Raw genomic sequence first — 17,933 nt, forward strand, 5'->3', positions numbered from 1 at the left:
GCCTGCCCTCCGTTGACGTCACCCTTCCGCAGGCCAGTGTCGACCTGCAGGCGCCCGAGGTGGCCCTCAGCCTGGTAGGAGAAGCCAAAGGCCCAGAGAAGGAGGCCGCCAAGACCAAAGACGGCAAGTTCAAGATGCCCAAGTTCGGCATGCCTTCCTTTGGCTGGTCCAGCAGCAGAGAGGCCAAGGGCACCGTGGCTGCCGACGTGGACGTCAGCCTCAAGGAGCCCCAGGTGACGCTGCCCTCGGCAGCCGCCGAAGTGGACGTGACCCTGCCCGCGGCCGAGATCCAAGCGCCCGGCGTGGAGGTGACCGTGGATACGGCCGGCGTAGCAGCAGAGGGCGAGAAAGGCCGATTCAAGATGCCCGACGTCAAGATGCCCAGCGTCAAGCTGCCCAAAGTCAAAGGTCCCAGCATGCAGGTCTCGCTGCCCAAGGCCGAGGTCTCGCTGCCCAAAGGCCCGGAAGGCGAAGTCGCCCTGCAGGGCCCCGAGGCCGAAGCCAGCCTGGACGTGGCCGCCAGCAAAGCCGAGGGCGGTGGCGGTGGCATGAAAATACACATGCCCAAAGTCAAGGTGCCCAGCGTGGTCTTCTCCAAGCCCACCGTCAAGACTCCCAAACTGGAAGCGGACGTCAGCCTCCCGCAGGCTGAGCTCAAGGCAGGCGACGTCGACGTCAGCATCGCGGCCCCCGACATCAAGCTGCCCTCCGTCAAAGGCTCCCTGGAGCTGCAGGCGCCCGACGTAGACATCAAAGGGCCCTCCGCCGAAGGCAAGATCGAGCTGGAAGGCACGGGTCTGAAAGGCAAGCTCAAGATGCCCAAGTTCGACAAGCCCAAATTCTCAGTGTCCTCGCCCAAGGCCGAGGCGCCCGCAGCCGAGGTCAGCCTGCCCAGCGCAGAGGTCGACCTCCCCTCCGCCACCATGACGGCCGCAGGGGAGGGCCCCGCGCTGGGCCTCAAAGCCGACGTCGCCGGCGCCAAGACGGAAGGGGCGGGCTGGAAGCTGGAGAAGCCCTCCCTCAAGATGCCCAAAGCTGACATCAAAGCTCCCAAGGTGGACATCAGCCTGCCCTCCGTTGACGTCACCCTTCCGCAGGCCAGTGTCGACCTGCAGGCGCCCGAGGTGGCCCTCAGCCTGGAAGGAGAAGCCAAAGGCCCAGAGAAGGAGGCCGCCAAGACCAAAGACGGCAAGTTCAAGATGCCCAAGTTCGGCATGCCTTCCTTTGGCTGGTCCAGCAGCAGAGAGGCCAAGGGCACCGTGGCTGCCGACGTGGACGTCAGCCTCAAGGAGCCCCAGGTGACGCTGCCCTCGGCAGCCGCCGAAGTGGACGTGACCCTGCCCACGGCCGAGATCCAAGCGCCCGGCGTGGAGGTGACCGTGGATACGGCCGGCGTAGCAGCAGAGGGCGAGAAAGGCCGATTCAAGATGCCCGACGTCAAGATGCCCAGCGTCAAGCTGCCCAAAGTCAAAGGTCCCAGCATGCAGGTCTCACTGCCCAAGGCCGAGGTCTCGCTGCCCAAAGGCCCGGAAGGCGAAGTCGCCCTGCAGGGCCCCGAGGCCGAAGCCAGCCTGGACGTGGCCGCCGGCAAAGCCGAGGGCGGTGGCGGTGGCATGAAAATACACATGCCCAAAGTCAAGGTGCCCAGCGTGGTCTTCTCCAAGCCCACCGTCAAGACTCCCAAACTGGAAGCGGACGTCAGCCTCCCGCAGGCTGAGCTCAAGGCAGGCGACGTCGATGTCAGCATCGCGGCCCCCGACATCAAGCTGCCCTCCGTCGAAGGCTCCCTGGAGCTGCAGGCGCCCGACGTAGACATCAAAGGGCCCTCCGCCGAAGGCAAGATCGAGCTGGAAGGCACGGGTCTGAAAGGCAAGCTCAAGATGCCCAAGTTCGACAAGCCCAAATTCTCAGTGTCCTCGCCCAAGGCCGAGGCGCCCGCAGCCGAGGTCAGCCTGCCCAGCGCAGAGGTCGACCTCCCCTCCGCCCCCGTGACGGCCGCAGGGGAGGGCCCCGCGCTGGGCCTCAAAGCCGACGTCGCCGGCGCCAAGACGGAAGGGGCGGGCTGGAAGCTGGAGAAGCCCTCCCTCAAGATGCCCAAAGCTGACATCAAAGCTCCCAAGGTGGACATCAGCCTGCCCTCCATTGACGTCACCCTTCCGCAGGCCAGTGTCGACCTGCAGGCGCCCGAGGTGGCCCTCAGCCTGGAAGGAGAAGCCAAAGGCCCAGAGAAGGAGGCCGCCAAGACCAAAGACGGCAAGTTCAAGATGCCCAAGTTCGGCATGCCTTCCTTTGGCTGGTCCAGCAGCAGAGAGGCCAAGGGCACCGTGGCTGCCGACGTGGACGTCAGCCTCAAGGAGCCCCAGGTGACGCTGCCCTCGGCAGCCGCCGAAGTGGACGTGACCCTGCCCGCGGCCGAGATCCAAGCGCCCGGCGTGGAGGTGACCGTGGATACGGCCGGCGTAGCAGCAGAGGGCGAGAAAGGCCGATTCAAGATGCCCGACGTCAAGATGCCCAGCGTCAAGCTGCCCAAAGTCAAAGGTCCCAGCATGCAGGTCTCACTGCCCAAGGCCGAGGTCTCGCTGCCCAAAGGCCCGGAAGGCGAAGTCGCCCTGCAGGGCCCCGAGGCCGAAGCCAGCCTGGACGTGGCCGCCGGCAAAGCCGAGGGCGGTGGCGGTGGCATGAAAATACACATGCCCAAAGTCAAGGTGCCCAGCGTGGTCTTCTCCAAGCCCACCGTCAAGACTCCCAAACTGGAAGCGGACGTCAGCCTCCCGCAGGCTGAGCTCAAGGCAGGCGGCGTCGACGTCAGCATCGCGGCCCCCGACATCAAGCTGCCCTCCGTCGAAGGCTCCCTGGAGCTGCAGGCGCCCGACGTAGACATCAAAGGGCCCTCCGCCGAAGGCAAGATCGAGCTGGAAGGCACGGGTCTGAAAGGCAAACTCAAGATGCCCAAGTTCGACAAGCCCAAATTCTCAGTGTCCTCGCCCAAGGCCGAGGCGCCCGCAGCCGAGGTCAGCCTGCCCAGCGCAGAGGTCGACCTCCCCTCCGCCACCGTGACGGCCGCAGGGGAGGGCCCCGCGCTGGGCCTCAAAGCCGACGTCGCCGGCGCCAAGACGGAAGGGGCGGGCTGGAAGCTGGAGAAGCCCTCCCTCAAGATGCCCAAAGCTGACATCAAAGCTCCCAAGGTGGACATCAGCCTGCCCTCCGTTGACGTCACCCTTCCGCAGGCCAGTGTCGACCTGCAGGCGCCCGAGGTGGCCCTCAGCCTGGAAGGAGAAGCCAAAGGCCCAGAGAAGGAGGCCGCCAAGACCAAAGACGGCAAGTTCAAGATGCCCAAGTTCGGCATGCCTTCCTTTGGCTGGTCCAGCAGCAGAGAGGCCAAGGGCACCGTGGCTGCCGACGTGGACGTCAGCCTCAAGGAGCCCCAGGTGACGCTGCCCTCGGCAGCCGCCGAAGTGGACGTGACCCTGCCCGCGGCCGAGATCCAAGCGCCCGGCGTGGAGGTGACCGTGGATACGGCCGGCGTAGCAGCAGAGGGCGAGAAAGGCCGATTCAAGATGCCCGACGTCAAGATGCCCAGCGTCAAGCTGCCCAAAGTCAAAGGTCCCAGCATGCAGGTCTCGCTGCCCAAGGCCGAGGTCTCGCTGCCCAAAGGCCCGGAAGGCGAAGTCGCCCTGCAGGGCCCCGAGGCCGAAGCCAGCCTGGACGTGGCCGCCGGCAAAGCCGAGGGCGGTGGCGGTGGCATGAAAATACACATGCCCAAAGTCAAGGTGCCCAGCGTGGTCTTCTCCAAACCCACCGTCAAGACTCCCAAACTGGAAGCGGACGTCAGCCTCCCGCAGGCTGAGCTCAAGGCAGGCGACGTCGACGTCAGCATCGCGGCCCCCGACATCAAGCTGCCCTCCGTCGAAGGCTCCCTGGAGCTGCAGGCGCCCGACGTAGACATCAAAGGGCCCTCCGCCGAAGGCAAGATCGAGCTGGAAGGCACGGGTCTGAAAGGCAAGCTCAAGATGCCCAAGTTCGACAAGCCCAAATTCTCAGTGTCCTCGCCCAAGGCCGAGGCGCCCGCAGCCGAGGTCAGCCTGCCCAGCGCAGAGGTCGACCTCCCCTCCGCCACCGTGACGGCCGCAGGGGAGGGCCCCGCGCTGGGCCTCAAAGCCGACGTCGCCGGCGCCAAGACGGAAGGGGCGGGCTGGAAGCTGGAGAAGCCCTCCCTCAAGATGCCCAAAGCTGACATCAAAGCCCCCAAGGTGGACATCAGCCTGCCCTCCGTTGACGTCACCCTTCCGCAGGCCAGTGTCGACCTGCAGGCGCCCGAGGTGGCCCTCAGCCTGGAAGGAGAAGCCAAATGCCCAGAGAAGGAGGCCGCCAAGACCAAAGACGGCAAGTTCAAGATGCCCAAGTTCGGCATGCCTTCCTTTGGCTGGTCCAGCAGCAGAGAGGCCAAGGGCACCGTGGCTGCCGACGTGGACGTCAGCCTCAAGGAGCCCCAGGTGACGCTGCCCTCGGCAGCCGCCGAAGTGGACGTGACCCTGCCCGCGGCCGAGATCCAAGCGCCCGGCGTGGAGGTGACCGTGGATACGGCCGGCGTAGCAGCAGAGGGCGAGAAAGGCCGATTCAAGATGCCCGACGTCAAGATGCCCAGCGTCAAGCTGCCCAAAGTCAAAGGTCCCAGCATGCAGGTCTCGCTGCCCAAGGCCGAGGTCTCGCTGCCCAAAGGCCCGGAAGGCGAAGTCGCCCTGCAGGGCCCCGAGGCCGAAGCCAGCCTGGACGTGGCCGCCAGCAAAGCCGAGGGCGGTGGCGGTGGCATGAAAATACACATGCCCAAAGTCAAGGTGCCCAGCGTGGTCTTCTCCAAGCCCACCGTCAAGACTCCCAAACTGGAAGCGGACGTCAGCCTCCCGCAGGCTGAGCTCAAGGCAGGCGACGTCGACGTCAGCATCGCGGCCCCCGACATCAAGCTGCCCTCCGTCAAAGGCTCCCTGGAGCTGCAGGCGCCCGACGTAGACATCAAAGGGCCCTCCGCCGAAGGCAAGATCGAGCTGGAAGGCACGGGTCTGAAAGGCAAGCTCAAGATGCCCAAGTTCGACAAGCCCAAATTCTCAGTGTCCTCGCCCAAGGCCGAGGCGCCCGCAGCCGAGGTCAGCCTGCCCAGCGCAGAGGTCGACCTCCCCTCCGCCACCGTGACGTCCGCAGGGGAGGGCCCCGCGCTGGGCCTCAAAGCCGACGTCGCCGGCGCCAAGACGGAAGGGGCGGGCTGGAAGCTGGAGAAGCCCTCCCTCAAGATGCCCAAAGCTGACATCAAAGCTCCCAAGGTGGACATCAGCCTGCCCTCCGTTGACGTCACCCTTCCGCAGGCCAGTGTCGACCTGCAGGCGCCCGAGGTGGCCCTCAGCCTGGAAGGAGAAGCCAAAGGCCCAGAGAAGGAGGCCGCCACGACCAAAGACGGCAAGTTCAAGATGCCCAAGTTCGGCATGCCTTCCTTTGGCTGGTCCAGCAGCAGAGAGGCCAAGGGCACCGTGGCTGCCGACGTGGACGACAGCCTCAAGGAGCCCCAGGTGACGCTGCCCTCGGCAGCCGCCGAAGTGGACGTGACCCTGCCCGGCCGAGATCAAGCGCCCGGCGTGGAGGTGGCCGTGGATACGGCGTAGCAGCAGAGGAGCGAGAAAGGCGGTCAAGATGCCGACGTCAAGATGCGTCAAGCTGCCCAAAGTCAAAGGTCCCACGTACAGGTCTCGCTGCCCAAGGCCGAGGTCTCGCTGCCCAAAGACCCGGAAGGCGGGAGTCGCCCTGCAGGGCCGGGCCGAAGCCAGCCTGGGCGTGGTGCCGCAGAAGCCAGAAGAGTGGCGGTGGCATGAAAACCTACCACATGCCCAAAGTCAAGGTGCCCAGCGTGGTCTCAAACCCCGTCAAGACTCCCAAACTGGAAGCGGACGTCAGCCTCCCGCAGGCTGGGCTCAAGGCAGGCGACCGTCGACGTCAGCATGTACCCCAGCAGCATCAAGCTGCCCTCCGTCGAAGGCTCCTGGAGCTGCAGGCGCCCGACGTAGACATCAAAGGGCCCTCCGCCGAAGGCAAGATCGAGCTGGAAGGCACGGGTCTGAAAGGCAAGCTCAAGATGCCCAAGTTCGACAAGCCCAAATACTCAGTGTCCTCGCCCAAGGCCGAGGCGCCCGCAGCCGAGGTCAGCCTGCCCAGCGCAGAGGTCGACCTCCCTCCGCCACCGTGGCAGGCGCAGGGGAGGGCCCGCGCTGGGCCTCCGCCCGGCGTGCGGCGCCAAGGCGGAAAGGGCGGGCTGGAAGCTGGAGAAGCCCTCCCTCAAGATGCCCAAAGCTGACATCAAAGCCCCCAAGGTGGACATGTCAGCCTGCCCTCCGTTGGCTGATACTGCTCGCAGGCCAGTGTCGACCTGCAGGCGCCCGAGAGCCCTCAGCCTGGAAGGAGAAGCCAAATGCCCAGAGAAGGAGGCCGCCAAGACCAAGACGGCAAGTTCAAGATGCCCAAGTTCGGCATGCCTTCCTTTGGCTGGTCCAGCAGCAGAGGCCAAAGGGCACCGTGGCTGCAACGTGGACGTCAGCCTCAAGGAGCCCCAGGTGACGCTGCCCTCGGCAGCCGCCGAAGTGGACGTGACCCTGCCCGCGGCCGAGATCCAAGCGCCCGGCGTGGAGGTGACCGTGGATACGGCCGGCGTAGCAGCAGAGGGCGAGAAAGGCCGATTCAAGATGCCCGACATCAAGATGCCCAGCGTCAAGCTGCCCAAAGTCAAAGGTCCCAGCATGCAGGTCTCGCTGCCCAAGGCCGAGGTCTCGCTGCCCAAAGGCCCGGAAGGCGAAGTCGCCCTGCAGGGCCCCGAGGCCGAAGCCAGCCTGGACGTGGCCGCCGGCAAAGCCGAGGGCGGTGGCGGTAGCATGAAAATACACATGCCCAAAGTCAAGGTGCCCAGCGTGGTCTTCTCCAAGCCCACCGTCAAGACTCCCAAACTGGAAGCGGACGTCAGCCTCCCGCAGGCTGAGCTCAAGGCAGGCGACGTCGACGTCAGCATCGCGGCCCCCGACATCAAGCTGCCCTCCGTCGAAGGCTCCCTGGAGCTGCAGGCGCCCGACGTAGACATCAAAGGGCCCTCCGCCGAAGGCAAGATCGAGCTGGAAGGCACGGGTCTGAAAGGCAAGCTCAAGATGCCCAAGTTCGACAAGCCCAAATTCTCAGTGTCCTCGCCCAAGGCCGAGGCGCCCGCAGCCGAGGTCAGCCTGCCCAGCGCAGAGGTCGACCTCCCCTCCGCCACCGTGACGGCCGCAGGGGAGGGCCCCGCGCTGGGCCTCAAAGCCGACGTCGCCGGCGCCAAGACGGAAGGGGCGGGCTGGAAGCTGGAGAAGCCCTCCCTCAAGATGCCCAAAGCTGACATCAAAGCTCCCAAGGTGGACATCAGCCTGCCCTCCGTTGACGTCACCCTTCCGCAGGTCAGTGTCGACCTGCAGGCGCCCGAGGTGGCCCTCAGCCTGGAAGGAGAAGCCAAATGCCCAGAGAAGGAGGCCGCCAAGACCAAAGACGGCAAGTTCAAGATGCCCAAGTTCGGCATGCCTTCCTTTGGCTGGTCCAGCAGCAGAGAGGCCAAGGGCACCGTGGCTGCCGACGTGGACGTCAGCCTCAAGGAGCCCCAGGTGACGCTGCCCTCGGCAGCCGCTGAAGTGGACGTGACCCTGCCCGCGGCCGAGATCCAAGCGCCCGGCGTGGAGGTGACCGTGGATACGGCCGGCGTAGCAGCAGAGGGCGAGAAAGGCCGATTCAAGATGCCCGACGTCAAGATGCCCAGCGTCAAGCTGCCCAAAGTCAAAGGTCCCAGCATGCAGGTCTCGCTGCCCAAGGCCGAGGTCTCGCTGCCCAAAGGCCCGGAAGGCGAAGTCGCCCTGCAGGGCCCCGAGGCCGAAGCCAGCCTGGACGTGGCCGCCGGCAAAGCCGAGGGCGGTGGCGGTGGCATGAAAATACACATGCCCAAAGTCAAGGTGCCCAGCGTGGTCTTCTCCAAGCCCACCGTCAAGACTCCCAAACTGGAAGCGGACGTCAGCCTCCCGCAGGCTGAGCTCAAGGCAGGCGGCGTCGACGTCAGCATCGCGGCCCCCGACATCAAGCTGCCCTCCGTCGAAGGCTCCCTGGAGCTGCAGGCGCCCGACGTAGACATCAAAGGGCCCTCCGCCGAAGGCAAGATCGAGCTGGAAGGCACGGGTCTGAAAGGCAAGCTCAAGATGCCCAAGTTCGACAAGCCCAAATTCTCAGTGTCCTCGCCCAAGGCCGAGGCGCCCGCAGCCGAGGTCAGCCTGCCCAGCGCAGAGGTCGACCTCCCCTCCGCCACCGTGACGGCCGCAGGGGAGGGCCCCGCGCTGGGCCTCAAAGCCGACGTCGCCGGCGCCAAGACGGAAGGGGCGGGCTGGAAGCTGGAGAAGCCCTTCCTCAAGATGCCCAAAGCTGACATCAAAGCTCCCAAGGTGGACATCAGCCTGCCCTCCGTTGACGTCACCCTTCCGCAGGCCAGTGTCGACCTGCAGGCGCCCGAGGTGGCCCTCAGCCTGGAAGGAGAAGCCAAAGGCCCAGAGAAGGAGGCCGCCAAGACCAAAGACGGCAAGTTCAAGATGCCCAAGTTCGGCATGCCTTCCTTTGGCTGGTCCAGCAGCAGAGAGGCCAAGGGCACCGTGGCTGCCGACGTGGACGTCAGCCTCAAGGAGCCCCAGGTGACGCTGCCCTCGGCAGCCGCCGAAGTGGACGTGACCCTGCCTGAGTCTGAGATTCATGTTCCCACTTTTGATGTTCCTCTAGATTCTTCCTCGGCTAAAGAGGATGAAATGGGTAAATCCAAGTCTTCTGTATTTAGAATGCCTAAAATTTCACTTTCCAAAAGTTTCAAACCTCATTCAGAAATCCAATCTGGAGTTGAAGTTTCTGGTTCAGAAGCCCTTTGTTATTCTTTAACCGAGGAAACTTCCTCTGTTCCTTCTGAGATTGTTGGATCGAAACCTTTGCATGACATTAAGGGAGATACTGTCTCCAAAAGTTCAAAATTCAGAGTTCCTAGCATTGGTTTCTCTAAAGCTGAAGGGAGTTCATCTAAAATAGATCTGGATTCCTCATTGCAAAAAGGGGATATTACTCTTACTAAATACCAAATTAATGTAACAGAATCTCAATCAAAACTTGCATCGCTTGCTGATGAAAATCTTTCAGATTTTGAAATTTTAAGTGAAGATGGTTGTGAGGAGCAGGAAGGTCTTAAGCTAGAAGGTAAAACGACATCTGCTGAAGTATCTTTGGTTGACACAGAAGTCACAGTTAAAATTCCCAAATTCCGAAAACCAAAATTCAGAATTCGATCAAAGGGGAAAGCATTTGAAAGTGACATTGGTTCCAACGTGGAATCTGAAATTTCCAAGGGAAAGATAATATCTGATATCACTGATCATGATACTGAAAAACCAGCTCAAATCTCTGATGCCCAACTTGATGTCACGCTGCAAAAGCCTTCACTTTCAGTTGTTCTGGATGCACCAACATTGGATACCAATCTCTCACCAACGGAAATTACCTTGCCAAAATTAGAAGCAGAAATCCATGGCCCAGATTTAGAATGTAAGGCAGAACAGGAAGTCGTTTCAGGAGAAAAGGTTTCTGAGGAGAAAGAAAGCAAATTTAAAGCATCAAAATTCAAACTGCCTTCCTTTAGGTGGTCACCAAAGAAAGAACCTATTGCTCCTTCTCACGTTGAGGAACATCTGGAAGGACCCACTTTGTCTACTTTATCTGGAGACACGGAATCTGAATTAACTTTTCCTACTCCTGAGAATCAATACCTCCATGTAGAATTTGATACAACAGAAAAAGATGGTGAAAAGGTCAAAACCAAGAAGTCCCAATTTACCATGCCAAAGATCTCCTTCCCTAAAATTAAGGGTCAGAAAGTCCAGGTCTCTCTGCCTGTACTGGACACTGATGTTTCTGGACCCAAACAAGAAAAAGAAAGTGTTTCAGTAGAGAAATCTGAGAAAGGGAGTAGTGGACAAGGTGCAGGACTGGACATAAAAGTGCCAAAAGTTACAGCCCCAGCTTTGGAATTTTCCAAACCAGAAGCCAAAGCTCCCAAAATAGAGATGGATATTAGCATGCCTACAGGTGAGGTCATACTTCCTACCTGTGAAGAAGGTGAGCTGACATTGAAATCAGCTGCTGCTAATGCCAGCCTCTCCACCTCAGATACTAAGATGATAACGGAAGATTCGCTTGAGGTGAAGAGTCCTGACAAAAGTGTTGAAAGAGCATCAAGTGAAGTTGCTGTGGGTGATGTAGAAATAAAAGTTGAAGGTTCTGAAGGGAAAACAAAAATGCCTAAATTCCAAATGCCAAAGATAGGAATTACACTTTCTAAAGGGAAAGGGTCAGAAAAGGATGTCAGCCAATCCAAATCTGAAGTCAAGGTTCCCCAGCTAAAAGCAATGGTAGAAATATCTGACATTGCTGTTGAAGCACCAAACTTGGAGGTGGAATGTGGCACTGGCACAGAGGCTTACAGCCCTGAAGTAAAAATGACCAAAACTGACAGTAAGGCATCAGAGGCTGATGTTCACCTCCCATCAGCTGACATTTCTATTCCAAAAACAGACAGTGATATTCAGGATTCAGATGCAGCAGTAAAAATCAAGGGGGAAATAAAGCAAGATGGAGATGGAGAAGAGAAAGGACATTTCAAAATGCCAAAATTCAAACTTCCATCTTTCAGTTGGTCACCAAAGAAGGAAGCAAGTGTTAAATCAGATTCTGGAGCAAATTTGGAAGACCAAAAGCTTGATGTCATGTCAAGCAGAATAGACACAGAAGTGAAAGGAACTGCAACTGATGAACAAGACAGTGGGCCAGACCTTGATCTGGAAATATCTGCAGGAAAAGTTGAACAAAAAAGTTCAATTAAAAAGCCTCAATTTGTCATGCCTAAAATTTCACTCTCCAAGATCAAGGTTCCAAAATCTCAGTCTCATTCACAAAAAGCGGAAGCTGATGCTACTCTTCTTAAAACAGGAATAGAGGCTGATGATTCAATTACGATACCTGATATAGAAACATGTCACTCTGAAGGGACTGAAGAAGGAGCACAAATAAGCATAAAACTGGCTGACACTAAGGTCCACTCTCTGGAGTTTTCCAGAATAGAAACTGAAACCTCTAAAACTGAAATGACAATCAGCTCAGAAAAGACTGATGCTTCTTTGACTCCCTCAGAGGGGAGTTTTCAACAGGTTGACTTTAAGATCATTTCTACCAATGAATGTAACATTCAGAAAACAGGTATTAAACTCCCCAAAGGAGAAGCTTCAGTTGATTTGAAGAGCCCTGATATATTAACAGAAAGCTCATCAGTTGTGGATGGAAAAAAAGTGAAGTTGGAAGGTCCTGAAGGGAAGATTAAAATGCCCAAATTCCAGAAGCCGAAGTTTGGAATCTCCTTGACAAAAGGGAAAGGCCCAGAGACAGAGATCAGCTCTCCAAAAATAGAAGCTGAGCTACCCCAGCTAAAAGCTACAAACGAAATTGCTGACATTGCTGTGGGAGTTCCAGCATCAGAACTTAAATCTGATATGTCAGATCCTGGAGTAATTGATGGTAAGATAAAAACACCCCAAGCTCTGATGGGTGGCATTGAAGCTGCACAGGTAGACATAAGCACCCTGTCAGTGTCTAAACCAAAGACAGAGGGAGTTACCGAGAGTCTTGAGGAGAAGGAAATCAAATTAAAAGAACATGAAATAAAACCTGAAGAAGTTCAGACTGAAGAACATCAGGGATGGTTTAAAATGCCAAAATTCAGAATACCTGGATTTGGCAGGTCATCCTCAAAGGAAAAAAGAAGCGATGCTGATATTGAAAGAAGTATGGAAAAGGCTCAAGCAACTACTCCTTCTGCAAAAGTACAAACTGAAACAAGTATTCCTGAAAACACCTTCTCATTACCGCATGCAGTTGCTGAAATTACTATTGGAAAAGAGGGGATTCAAAAATTAGGAGATTCTGTGAAGAGTTCTGATGTTAGCGTGCCAAAGATGGAAGGAGATATTTCATTATCCACAGAAAGATCAGATAGTAGAGTGAATATTCCAAAAACTGAAACTTATGCAGACGTAGTTAAGCGTCGTGCTGAAGGACATACTTCAGAAATCACCCTGTCTGCAGCAGAGTTGTCTAAATCATACCCAAGTGCTTCAGAAACTGACAAAGACAGCAGTTCAGCAAATAGGTTTTCTACATGTACTCTGACTTTTCCAGAGCATAAAGTCAAATCACAGGATACAGAAGTCCCAAAGGTAGAAAGGCCCATGAAGTTAGAGACATCAGGGGTAGGATGCAAACCATCATCAGCTGAAATTACTCTGGATGCAACACAGAAGAAAATAGATGTTAGTCTTCCAAAGGAAGAGCTAGATATTCAAAATAAAGAGGCGGCAATTAAAACAGGAAAGATAAAGGGCGAGGTGAAACTCATAGGAAAAGACAGTGAAGAAAGTCAGTTAAAAAGGACTACATGTGAATGGTCTACAACAAAAGGATCAGAAGAAGGTACTTACATTACTGCTAAGCTGGAAGATCTAAAGGTAGAAGTTCCAACAGTGAAGACAGACGTTAAAATTACTAGAATAGATCCTGAAATTAAATTTCAAGTGAAAAGTGTTGAAAAGGATGTGTCTGCAGGAGTGGAAGTGCAAGTAGAAGACAGAGCAGAAACAAGTAAAATTAAAGCATACAAGTTTAAGATGCCAAAGTTTGGCATGTTGCATTCAGAAATCAAGGGGTTTGAAGGTGATACAGATTTGCCAAAGTCAGAAGTTGATTCAGCATCTAAAAGTGAAATAGGCACAGCAGAAATGCAGTTACAAAAACCAGAAGGATTGATTGGCCTGAAAAGTCCAGCTCTAGATCATATGGAAGCATCTGCCAGAATAACAGAGAACCTAACACAAGGTGTCCCAGAAGTAACTGTAAGAATTCCCAAACTAAAAATACCAAGATTCACTGTCAGAACTCTCCCAATTGAAGCTGATGTTTTACTGTCAAAAGTGGTAACAGATCCAAAGGGATCTAGCACTGACATTGAAGTAGTGCAAGTGCAAGCAAGCTCTATCCTTGAAGAAACACCGGGAGCTCTAGAGGGGGGTATTCAAAAAGCAAAAAGCAAAATTCTAACACTGACTGAACCTGATGTTAAAACAGCAAAAATGACAGCTACCATAGAGTCCTCCCTTTCAAGTGCAGGGCAAGACATTCATTGGTCTTATATAGAGGGTCAAGAAATAAGAGAGAAAGTAGAACCTGAACATGTGGCTATTGAAAGGTGTGAGATTTACACTACTGAAATAGTGAAAGAGTCAGAGATTCTGTCATCAGAAGTCAAAACTGCTACTTTGGGATTCTCATTACTCAAGACGAAGTTGCCTGAATCACGCAGCGATTTAGAAGTGCTGGCACAGCAGCCATCTCCAACAGGAGGTGCATCAGCAAGAAAACCTAAAGGGGCTGGTGAAAGCTTTCATGTAGATGAAGATGAAGATGTAGTTGAAGATGTAGTTGAAGGGGTGGAAGGTGAAGAAAAAGACATAACCAATGAAAAAGAAAAGACTGATAGTAAAAGATCTCCTGGAAGATTCAAATTCTGGCTTCCAAGTATTGGCTTTTCATCTTCTGGGGATGAAACAAGCACAGAGGCAAAACCAGAAATAAAGAAATCAGTTCCAGAAGATGTGAAACCTGCTGACATACTGGATGATTCCTCTAAGCAGGGTGAAAAAACTGGATGGTTTAGATTTCCCAAGCTTGGCTTCACATCTCCTTCCAAGAAGGCTAAGTCTGTTGACAAAGAAGAGGTGGGTCATAAAGAGGGAAGGTTCTCAGATGAAGATAGCCCAACAGATAAACCAGATGTGTTTTTTGATGCACAAGAAAGCTTATCACCTAGAGAAATAATAGATGGTAAAAAAGCTGAAATTGATGGGGCCTCATCTATCGTGACATCTTCAGCAAGAACGGAACTAATCTTGCTGGAGGAAGAAAAAGATAGTAAATCTAATATTGTTGGAGATACAACCAAATGAAGGTTGTATTTCCTCAATCCTCAATGAAAACAAAATCATCCACGTGTACAGAAGAGAATGTTTTCTTAATTTTCTACTAACTGAAAATTAAAACTCAAAGCTGGTATTCATGAAAACACTTGAACAGAATTTACCACATTTAAATTTTCAAGTACATGGATGTACTATATTGTATGCTAATAAAAATAATGATTTCTTCAAATCTACCCCAAAGGCAACAATTATGACAGACACAGAGGAGCCCATAGCTTGAGCAAAGTCTGAGTAGATACCTGAACCGTGAAAGTAAACCATTGAAAGGCTCAATGATAGCAAAATACTTGTTAAATAGGCTTCTCAAAATGCAAAAGTTATATTTAGATTACAGATTATTTCCAGAATGGTTATAAACTAGTACTATGAGAACTATAGTACTATGAGAACTTTACTTACCTGTTTAGATTTTGGACCTTTCTGATCTACTTTTACTTTCTTATTAAAATGTTTTTCTTTATTTCAGCAAAAGGTAGAATGTATATTTCACAAACATTTTAAAATACAAAATAAAAAATAAATATTAGTATAGAGAGACTAATGCTTTACCTCTTCCTCTATTCTCTTTTTTTTTATTATTGTGGTGGGACATATTTAGCCTTAAAATAATTTTAAAAACAGCAAAACCAAACAGAATAACTTCAAGACCAAAAACCATGTAACTTAATCATGTTTGTAAGATACCAAAATAAAACATGCTTACAAAGAATATTATTCAAGTGTGGATAAATAATGTATATACTTATGAGATAGTTAAATGCTTAGAATGATATGCCACACTGGTGGAATTGCTTCAGAGATTTTCTGGGAAAGGAGGTGTATATACTTATTTGCTTCTTTGTTTATAATAATGCTTCTCTCAAGTGCACTATGTAAACAAGAGTGCATATGTGACAACCTTCACATGTGCCATGAAAACACTGTCTGTATTCTTAATTCACAATAAACTCACCATATGAATAATAACTCGAGTAGAGTGAGTTACTGACATTTCCAATTCTGAAAATCCCAGCTTAAATTTGCAAAAGTTTGCATGTACTTCACTGTCTGCTGAAGTAGATGCTAAATGAGAGCACAGCTCCTAAATACAGGGGTAATGGAGACTTTTCACTCATTACAATCCCAAGCTGAGTCATAGAATATGTTGAGTTGGAAGGGATCTGTCAGGATCCTTGAATGCCACTCCTGGCCCTGCATAGGACATCCCAAGACTCACACCCTGTGCCTGAGAGCATTGTCCAAAGGCTTCTTGAGCTCTGTCAGGCTTGGTGCTGTGACCACTGCCCTGGGAGCTGTTCCAGTGCCCAAACACCCTTTGGGTGAAAAACCTTTTCCTGACATCCATCTTAAACACCTCTTGACTCAGCTCCAGCCATTTCCTCAGGTCCTGTCACTGGCCATGAGGGTGAAGAGATCACTGTCTGCCCCTCCACTGCCCCTCATGAGGATGTTGAAAACCTCAATGAGGTCTCCCATCAGCCTCCACCAGGCTGAAGAGACCAAGCAACCTCAGCCACTCCTCATATGGCTTCCCCTCCAGACACTTCACCATCCTTGTGGCCTCCTTTGGATGCTCTCTAATGTCTTTTTTTAATTGTGGCGCACAAAACTACTCACAGGATGCCAGGTGAGGCCACCCAGCACAGAGCAGAGCAGGACAATCCCCTCAAATACAAAAACTTTTTTTTGGGGCACTTTGCTCACTACTTCCCTGAGCAACCTGAAGTCAGCTCTCCTCTTGTCCAGAGCTGAAGTTTTGCTGGCCCTTTTCCTCCTGTCAACAGAGTTTTTAAACTCAGTTTCTTCATGGTCACTTTGGCCAAGAAGGCTGCAATCATCACTTCACTCACGAGATCCTCTCTCCAGAATGACAAGTGTAGACATGCTTCATTATAGTAGTTCTCTCATCCTGTATTTCTGCATATTCTACTCATTACAGGAAAGCAGACACAGAAAAACACTTAGGAACTGGGTTCTGAGTGAAGTGGACTTGGTTGTGTAACCTTCTCTAGATTGAGATGTTCTTCATTTCTACATCATAGAACCATAGAACCATGGAATCATAGAATCATAGAATGTTAAGGGGGTGGAGGGAAACTTAGAGATCAACCAGCTCCAACCTCCCTGCCATGGGCAGGAGCACCTTCCACAAAACCAGGTTGTTCAAAGCCCTATCCAGCCTGGCCTTGAGCACTCCCAGGGATGGGGCAGCCACAGTTTCTCTGAGCAACCTGTGCCAGGGCCTCACCACTCATAGTAAAGATTTTTTCCCCTGTATGTGATCTAACTGTGTTTCACTGATCTAACCCCTGTTTAAAGACATTTAGATAGAACAGAATAGCTAACTGAAAGCAACCTTTAATGATCATAAAGTCCAGTCCTCTGACCACTTCAGGGATGACCAAAACACAGAAAAGACATTAAGGTTATTAAGTGCATTGTCAAATGCCTCTTAAACACTGACAGGCTTGTGGCATTGAACACCCCTCAAGACAAGTCTGGTTTAGTGTTTGACCACTCTCTTGGTAAGGAAATGTTTCCTAGAGTCAGTTCTGAACCTCCCCTGATGCAGCTTTGAACTATTGCCACACATCCTATCACTGGACACCAGGAAGAAAGAATTGGCACCTCCCTCTCCACTTCCTCAGGAAGCTGCACCACCACAATCCACCCTGCAACTAAAGCCAACTTTTCTGGGCCTCTCCAGAGAGCAGAGGTCTGTGAGTCAGTGCCCATGACCCAAGAGGTGTCCTCTAGGGATTATGGAGATATTCATGACTTTTCATGACAGAGAAATTAAGTGTACTCTGATATAGCATAAATGGTAGATGAAATGCTTTCTCAGTACCCACACGAAGCAACGACTGGGAAAGGAAAATTCTGGGTAATGGCAGCACAAAAAAAAAAGAGAGAACAGTTAATATAAAGCTTTTGGAACAAGCTGGTGTATAATGTGTGAAGCCAGGTGACTTTGTGGTCCTGTCAGTACTCACACCCCTTGGAGCCAGCTTGTTTCTGTCTTGCTGTTGTCTGCATTGCTGTCAGCAGCACTGCACAAACCTGGAGCTTTCAGAGATGATCCTGCTGAGAGAACAGTGCAGCAGCTCTGCCTGAAAGCCACTCTGGGATAGCAGGGCCAGGTCACTCACCTTATACTCCCTCATAACACAGGTACACGAGATGAACTGGTCAGAGGAGACAATTCATGCTCAAGAACCAAACCAGAGACTTTTTCTAGACATGAATAAGCCAATACTGGCAAAAATACAAACAACCTGCAATCAGACTAGAAAATCAAAGAATATCCTGGGTTGGAAAGGACCCACAAGTTCCAATCCTGGCTGTACACAGGACAACCCCAAGAATCATGCCATACATCCAACAGTGTAGTTCAAATGCTTCTTGACATGACAACCTCCCTAGGGAGCCTTTTCCAGTGATCAGTCCTCCTCTGGGTGAAGAACCTTTCCCTAATATCCAACCTGCCCAAGGATGATGCTAATAAATACCACTGGAGGCCCTAGGTTACAGCTGGTACAGTGCTTAGCTTGGAGAAATCACAATCTAATGATTTGAAATGAGTGAAAGAAATGAATGAATGAAAGAGACAAGTAACAGATGAATGGATAAAGGCTCTTATTAACTCTGTTTCATAAATGGAAAAGAACTGAGACTCAAAGCCTGGTTATAACTTACATGATACTCTGCCTTTCTTGTACAGAATAAGTAAATAAGAGTTAAGGCGTGAAGAGGCTTCAAAAGTCTTGCAAGAAACCAGGGAAG

At 52.8% G+C, this 17,933-nt stretch overlaps 1 protein-coding gene across 1 annotated transcript in view; it reads left to right on the top strand.

The window, feature by feature from the left end:
• AHNAK2 (AHNAK nucleoprotein 2) overlaps window positions 1-15,116 on the top strand; it is a 60,077-nt gene extending 44,961 nt beyond the window's left edge. Inside the window, exons 8-10 of the mRNA XM_085063786.1 lie at window positions 1-5,647; window positions 5,833-6,126; window positions 6,233-15,116. Of these exons, the coding sequence (XP_084919912.1) occupies window positions 1-5,647; window positions 5,833-6,126; window positions 6,233-14,117 (13,826 nt within the window). The 3' untranslated portion in view covers window positions 14,118-15,116. The remainder of the gene's footprint in view (window positions 5,648-5,832; window positions 6,127-6,232) is intronic.
• Window positions 15,117-17,933: the final 2,817 nt, after the last annotated feature.

The sequence above is a fragment of the Lichenostomus cassidix genome, chromosome 5 (genome assembly GCF_008360975.1).
Source record: "Lichenostomus cassidix isolate B80296 chromosome 5, HeHo_3.0, whole genome shotgun sequence".
Lineage (NCBI taxonomy): Eukaryota > Metazoa > Chordata > Aves > Passeriformes > Meliphagidae > Lichenostomus > Lichenostomus cassidix.